Here is a 7,568-nt window from a genome sequence, read left to right as displayed (position 1 = left end):
CATTACTGCTCTGGCATTTCTTCGATTGAAGCACTAGGAAACTAATGAGACAACCTACAATACAGTAGATTTAACTTGGTCACTTCCCTCTTTTCTTTTTTTTTCTTTATAATGTTGTTGATTTTGTCCTAATGAGATGTTACAGAGGAGTCCAAACAGAAGTCTATTGATGAAGGTCACTGCACATCTCCATTCATTAACAACCAAGAAGCTATTTTGGACCTTTGAAGTAACATCCAAACAGCCCTTCTAGAGCTGTCCCATTAGTCATCCCTGTAAAGCATATATATGTACGAAGTTCTGGCAAAGCAGCCCCAGTTAGATCAGTCAGGATCTTCCTTACACAGTAATGAAGACCAAGCAGAGACTCGTGCCTGCATTGTTCTATTAAGTTTCCTCTTTCGTTTCCATATCACAGCATGCTCAGTCAAAGCTATTTTGGTGCTTCACTGATCAAACTGATTTTTCCCTTTGATGATAATATGAAATATGATAGGATAATAGGGTTGTTATATAATCAAAGTCGACAGCAGGGAGCTAAATTTGTGTTGTTTTGATGAAGAGCACATTAGTGTGACATAAATAGACTAATCTGATTTATTATTATTATTTCTAATGCTTAATAATAGGGAAGGATAGGGGAAATGAGACCCTGGGGAATGAGAGTGCATCACAAAGTGATAGCAGACGTCTGTGTGCTACGGAAACACAGGTTAGGTATTCTGGATATTAGGATGTCCTGACATAAGCAGCACCACTACTACTTGCTTCTAGATAAATTTCAAAAGAGCGAGTAGCGAGCAAGAGGGGTTGTTCTGAAAGAAATGTCTTAAGTGGAATAAAACTAATAATGTACCAGAGAAAATATTCTGTGAAAAGCAGTGTTGTAGGAAGAAAACCAGTATTCATGTAGGGCAATAAGAGGTCAGAGAGAGAGCAGACAAAATTCATCTCACCTTTCACTGACTGATTTTTCATGTGTAACTGAAAAGCTGGGATTAACCTTGGACAAAAGCTTCCCTTTCACAATACTGTCTGTCCAGTTCCAGACAGCCCAAGTCATATATCAGTCAAGAACCACAAAAAAAAACAAGAGAGAGAGGGATTTTGAGCATATTTTTGCCTGGTGTACTGATGTGTACACGCGAGAGTTCTTGTATTTGTGGCTGCTCACAAAGCAAAGTCCTGCAAGAGCTCATGTCTGAAAGCATGCAGGCTTGCAAGGGAAACGTCTTGCCTCTTTAAAATCTTGTGTGTAAATATAAATTGGATAGAATTGCGGGTTCTTCAGGCAGAAAATAAAAATAAGTAAAGATATTTTTAAATCCAAAGGAATGCAGATACATTTTAGCAAAAGTCTTTCCCACACATAGGCTCATTATAGCTTTTACAGTTAAAAGTATCACTACGGACATCTACTCTGGCTCCTTCATATCAACATACATAGTTTTCTTCAACCACATCTAAAACCTGCAACTAAGCTAAAGCAGAGCTTTTATGAAGCCATTCAGTTTTAATACAAAGTCTCTAAGTGGCAGATAACCCATGACATGCCAAGGTAAGTTGCTCCCCTGGTTAAATACACCATGAATTAACATTTACTCTTCATTTATGGTTCCAGAGGGAAGACTTAGTAACAAATCAGCTACAGTATGTAACAGCTTTGAACTTCTGGAGTTCAACATGATTTACAGGACATGTAAATATTATTTCCATATGCAGCAGAAATAGAATTTTCCTCCTTTCTTAAAGGAAAAAAAAAAAAAAAAAAGAAAAATGCTAACCAACGTTTTATATGATGCAACCTTTTTTCACAAAATCATTTAATTTTTTTTGCTGAAAGTCCTGTTGCAAAAGTTCTCCTTTGCTAGGCAGAGAGAATTTCACTCAAGTTCTGCAAAATCCTCAACTTTTCCTGCTTTTCTCCAGTGTCAAATACACCCAGAAGTCATACATGATACAGATGTGTATATTCCAGGCACTCCTTATCTCCTTAGCAGGAAAATAAACCTACATTTATTTATACTTCTGGGATTCCACCAGCAAAGACTACAAAAGTGAATTTTGACAGCACTGTGAACTCTGTGGCCCCCCCTCGAGGAAACCAGCTGCTAAGTGGCAATCATTGAGGTGGTTTAACACATCCTGCAACTGCTTTTCTAGGTATGCTTGCTTCAATACTTCTGCCATCAGCATTTGCCTTAGGACACAGTACAAGCAGCACAGCATTAATGCACCCAGCATGCTCTCCTACTGTGCTGAAAGATGTTATCCCCACGTGTTAGGCAGAAAAAGTCTATCTTCATCCATCCTCATTAAGATCCTAAGTTATTTCCTCACTAATCTTAATGGAGGTTTTCATGCCACAGCAATTCATAATCCCAAAGGAAGCAGCATAGGGGAGTCAAAGTCATGGATACTTGCTTTTCATTTACTTGTTGAAACACAGATATGGAAATTAGAACATGAACATAGTTGATATAGGTAATAATTTAAAGGCAGGGAAAAGAGAATGGAGGAGGAATGACATTCCTTATTTCTCCCTATTAATGCTCTATAGATGCCTGTTGGAAAGGATAGCAACATCCATCAGCACACAGAGCTGAGCTGGGGCTTGCACGAAAACACACCATCTAGTTAAAAGGTTATTGCTTTTACACTGAGAGCACAAAATGGTAGAATCAGCAGGAGGTGATCAGTGCCAAAAAAAGATGGGTTTTGTATGGCAAATTAACATGGAAGGCGATTTAAGAGATAGGATTAAATCAGAGACAAAGGTGCAGGTTTATAAAACTCCCAATCCTACCCCTGTCAAATCAAAGATAAATCTCCCAAAGCACTAAATCCCATGTAATCATTGCAAATCCCTATTGTCTTAAAAGGGAGCTGGATTAGGCCTCTAATTCAGTTCTGTAAAGTCTGTTTGGTCCAGATGAGCAACCAAGGGATGGACAATCTCCAAGAAACAACTCTTCGACATGGTCTCAACATCCTCCACTACAACTTGCCAATGCAATCACTCCCAATGTTACCCTCCAAACACTGGAGCAAAACTGCTTTTGCCCATTACTGCTAAATCCATTTTACCTTTCCGCCTAGCAAAAAAGCAATATCACATCTAATCTCACAAGTTCCCAGTGAGCCAAACATAAGATACTGTCCCTTGAATTCTTCCTGAGACCAACAAAGGCTTTCCATTATTTACAAATCAAAAGCATTTAGAGACAATCATCTTTATTTTTTTATTTAAAACAAGGAATGCCCTGTCACTATTATATAAGAAAAAATATACATCCACCTATTTATACCCATCCTAATCCAAGCATTCCAAAAAATATAATTCCTATTCATGCAGGTAATTGCTGCACAAAATAATAATAATAATAATAATAATAATAATAATAATAATAATAATAATAATAATAATAATTTTATAAATAAAATAAAAATAACAAAATACACTCTTTAGTTCCAACAATTCTCCCAATTTCTCTTAAAAATTCCACTTGCAAATTGTTGGAACAGTTGAAAATGATAAAAGTAAATATAGCTAAATCAATAGGATTATTTGCTTTTGATTATTAATTCCATTGCTAGTTTTTCTTGTGTTTTTATTATGCATACCAGTTTTACAAAGTGCATGCTTTATTTTATTTTATTTTTTTTTTTTCATTTTGAACTGGCAAGCTAAAATGATCCATCTTTTCCTGCCTTTTTAAAATGTTAATACAATCTAAAATCTAGCATTAAAAAATTTACCATGATACACCTGGTATATTGACTGCTTATGGCGCATGCTTGTCTTGGCAAAAAACAAAACAAATTGGCTCCCCTCCCACCCTCCCCATTCCTTTTGGAAGCAATCTAAAAGTTAAAAGCAGGCTGGAACACAATTGCTTCAAGGGAAAAAAAAATAATACCTGATGCTTTGTCACATGGCACTAGTTGTGGAATTGCACGCGCGCACACATACACACACACCCGACACCCACGCAAGCACACACGCACGCTGCAACCTGCTCGTGAGGAAAATAGTTTATTAGGTCAGGAGTGCCAGTGGCACATGAAGGCTCCCAGCTGTGTGTGCAACTTTGGATTTGGTACCCACTTCACGTCACCTTGAATCCTCTGACATCCACCAAGGGGGTAATGTAAGGCATACTTTGCTGGAACAGTAATAATCCATGCTTCATGCTCAAGAGCTGAGTCTCAGAGGAGGACTGGCTTTCTCTACTCCCTTTGGCCTCGCTCCGTCTCACTCAAGGAACAAAAAAACCCAAAACAACGGAGAAGAACTGGGGAAAACAAGGAAAGCAAAAGAAGACAAATCCCTTTAAATGGACTTTCGCCTTTTCATCAGCCTGTGGTTATCTGTAAAGCTGTGCAACCCAGGTGAGATGGAGCTGACAGGAGATGGGAAAAGGCTGTTTTTTAATGTGCTTGGCGAGATCTCCTCTATCTTGTAAGAAATGGAGTGAAAGTACTGGGGGTTCAGCTTCGAGCCGAACGAATTTTGGTGGGACACCACCCGGCTGGTGTACTCATGGGACCTGTAACACATGCAGGAACAAACTGACTGAAGGTCTGTTACTTCGGCCTTGTACCGTGGCCGACCATGCTGGGAGTCCTCTTGGATGTGGATAATCATGCTGTTGCGGTTCCCTGCCAGGGACGCCCGTTCCTCAGCATCCCGCCTCTCGTCCTCGCTGTTCATGGTTAAGAACCTGAGAACAACCAGATTTAGAAATGCCCCAATGACTGTCAACCCCACTAGAATGTACATAAAGCTAAAAGCCACGTAGAGAGGCTTCTTTTGAAGGGCCCCTTTGGTCTGCAGGGCCACATAGTCTCCAAACCCTATCGTAGTCAATGTTATAAAGCAGTAATAGTAAGCATGGAAAAAGCTCCATTCCTCATACTGGGAAAAGGCTGCTGCTCCAATGCAGAGTGTTCCCATGCAGGAGAAGAAACCCACAGTGACCATGTTTTCCATGGAGACCTCAGTGCTCCTCATCCCGCAACACTTTTTGATGCGTTTCAAGAGGTACTTGACGAAGGTGTTCATGCGCTCGCCCAAACTCTGGAACATGACGAGTGTCAGTGGGATCCCCAGGACCGCATAGAACATGCAAAAGGCCTTCCCCGCATCTGTCCCTGGGGCAGCATGTCCATAACCTGGGAGGAGGAATGAAAAGACAGGTCAGTCAGCAAGGCAGGTGATGACCACGGCTCCCCCCTCATGCAAGCCATTTGAATGGCAGAGATGCTGATGGCACAGCCAGATGCAAAGCTACAGGAACATCACAGTCACACAATCTTCCTATCTCCTCGCCCACGTCCTGTATCCGAAGCAAATACAACACAGAACAAAGTTGTAAACACAGGAGTGGCAGACGGAAAAATGGTCCATCTGTCCTACCTCAAATAATAGTGCAGTCTTCTAAACAAGAGCCTATTGCATTCATTTGCTAAAGACATTTCACATCTATCCTGTATCACATGCAATAGTGGAAATTTTGGAAATAGGTTGACTTGTCCACAGTATTTTTGAGAGGAGTTGATGTTGCCCTGTCCCAAAACCAGAGTACACTGATGGCATCCAAATTCTGTGTCTGCTGGAAGCATGGAGTTAACAATGTCCACAGAGCCATCAACCAAAGAAATTCCTTTCCAAACTCTTCCATACTGAACAACCCTTTCTCCTAGACACCCTGTGAAAGCCACTCACTGCTGGAACACCGTATAACTTTAGGGGTTTAATGTCTGCTCTGTCTTTAATTATTGAGGAATAAACAACTCATCAGCTTGTTTCATAGTTGTACAGCTTTTACAGCTAGTCTGGCAAAGGCAATTTTGTCAGGATATTAAACTAATCCAGGACAGAGTATGTGGCGTGTTTCACAGCATAGTTTACAGGCAGTAAAATCACGGCTGAACCTTTATTTTGAATCAAACCGTAAGTGTGTGTGGGGTCTATTTTGAAATTATAGTTTCACTTTTTCACATCACACTGCTTTAAAAATCTACATTTCTTACAGCTAAGATTCTAAGTGACAGTATCAAAGTCTACAAAATGCGACAGCTGGGACTCACCTGGTCATACTGTGCATTGACCACGTGGGTAGCACTGCTTAAACTCCCCTTAAAGTCAATGAATAGAAATATGCACTTCACAAGTGCAGTTCCTCTCACCTACACCTAGGTGTCTAAAACACATCAATGAGTTATTCTCAGGAGACATCTATTTCTCTACAGTCATTATAACTGAAATCTCCGGTCAGAACTTAGTTCAAGATAATATACCAAAATTTTGGTACCTACATGTGTGCTAGGTGTCCAAGCTCCCATTATAGTCCACAAAGATTTAATGAAGACAGCCAGTAGTTATTTAACTGACCATCCCAAGTCTACCTTATGGTGAGACGAAATGACAGTACTGACTGTTCCATCGACTATTTGTTAGGTCCCCATTAGACTAACTAGACGTCTGTTGACTGCAGAAGAATTTAGACACCTACTGCATGGGTAGACAACTACATGCAAACAGCCAAATGTGGGCATCTTAATCTTGAATAGAGCTTCACCTTCAGTGCCTAGCTCCAATGTAGATGCCTGCATTGTAAAACAGCGTTTAAATCAGCTTTCCAGAAAGAGGCATCTAGCATCATTTGAGACCCCTGAGATATCAGGTTAACCACAGAGCGCTGGCAGATGAAACACAGGGCATACAGCAGACCCACACTCTTACATTTCAGAAGCTGGAAGCTAGACAGCAGCTGAGATACTACTGAGACAGACCATAAGACAGGGCCATTCTCTGCAGACCATTCCCATTGTACTGCCTCAGCCCAGCCCATTACCTTTAGACTAAGGTTATGGACCTCTTGCTCTGAATTTGCCTATTTTTTTTTTTTTTTTAACCTGTGACGCTGCCCACTGCCCCAACCTCCTGTGGCAATAGATTCCAGAAGTTCACTATCTGCTGTGAAAAAAGTACTTCACAATTTCAAGCAGATCCCCTTGTTTCAGCTAGAGCCCATTAGCTCTAGTTCTACATCTACCTTATCCATCACCTGCATGACTTCAGCTAAAGTCAGCTTTACCTCTGCCCTCAGCTGTCTCCTCTTGAATTGGAGACACAGCCTTTTTAGATCATAAAGCAGAAATCACATTCCCTTGATCATTTTAATATCCTTCTCTGGACCCTCTCTAGCTCTACATAATTTCGGAGGGGCAGAAACCTGAACTCTGCATAGCCCTCAGGATGTGGGTGCACCACAGAGCCTGCAGTTTTGATAGGACAAAAATACAAACACCAGGCAACCTTCAAAATGAAAAGCAACAGTGGACAAGGAAAATAAAATGAGAAAACCAGCAAGAATGCCCTCCAAAAAGCACCAGGTATTTCCTTAGCTCAGTTGCTAGTTGTTGGCAGACAGATGGGATGTAGAAACCAGTTTACAGAAGGAGCACATAACTCAAAATAGGAAGTTCTTTTCAGGTTATAAACCAAAGAGATTCACCTGTTGTATTGGGCCAGGTAGCCTATTCTTCATAAAAAACAGTTT

The 7,568-nt window shown here is 40.5% G+C and overlaps 1 protein-coding gene across 1 annotated transcript in view; it reads right to left on the bottom strand.

The window, feature by feature from the left end:
- Positions 1–4,333: 4,333 nt before the first annotated feature.
- Positions 4,334–7,568, bottom strand: part of KCNK9 (potassium two pore domain channel subfamily K member 9) — an 89,896-nt gene continuing 86,661 nt past the window's right edge. The window contains exon 2 of the mRNA XM_086465823.1: positions 4,334–5,175. Coding sequence (XP_086321949.1) covers positions 4,334–5,175 — 842 coding nt within the window. The remainder of the gene's footprint in view (positions 5,176–7,568) is intronic.

This window comes from Leptosomus discolor, chromosome 5 (genome assembly GCF_034619465.1).
Source record: "Leptosomus discolor isolate bLepDis1 chromosome 5, bLepDis1.hap2, whole genome shotgun sequence".
NCBI lineage: Eukaryota > Metazoa > Chordata > Aves > Leptosomiformes > Leptosomidae > Leptosomus > Leptosomus discolor.
Note: the sequence above shows the minus strand (reverse complement) of the source record. Positions and strands in the feature narration are given on the sequence as shown.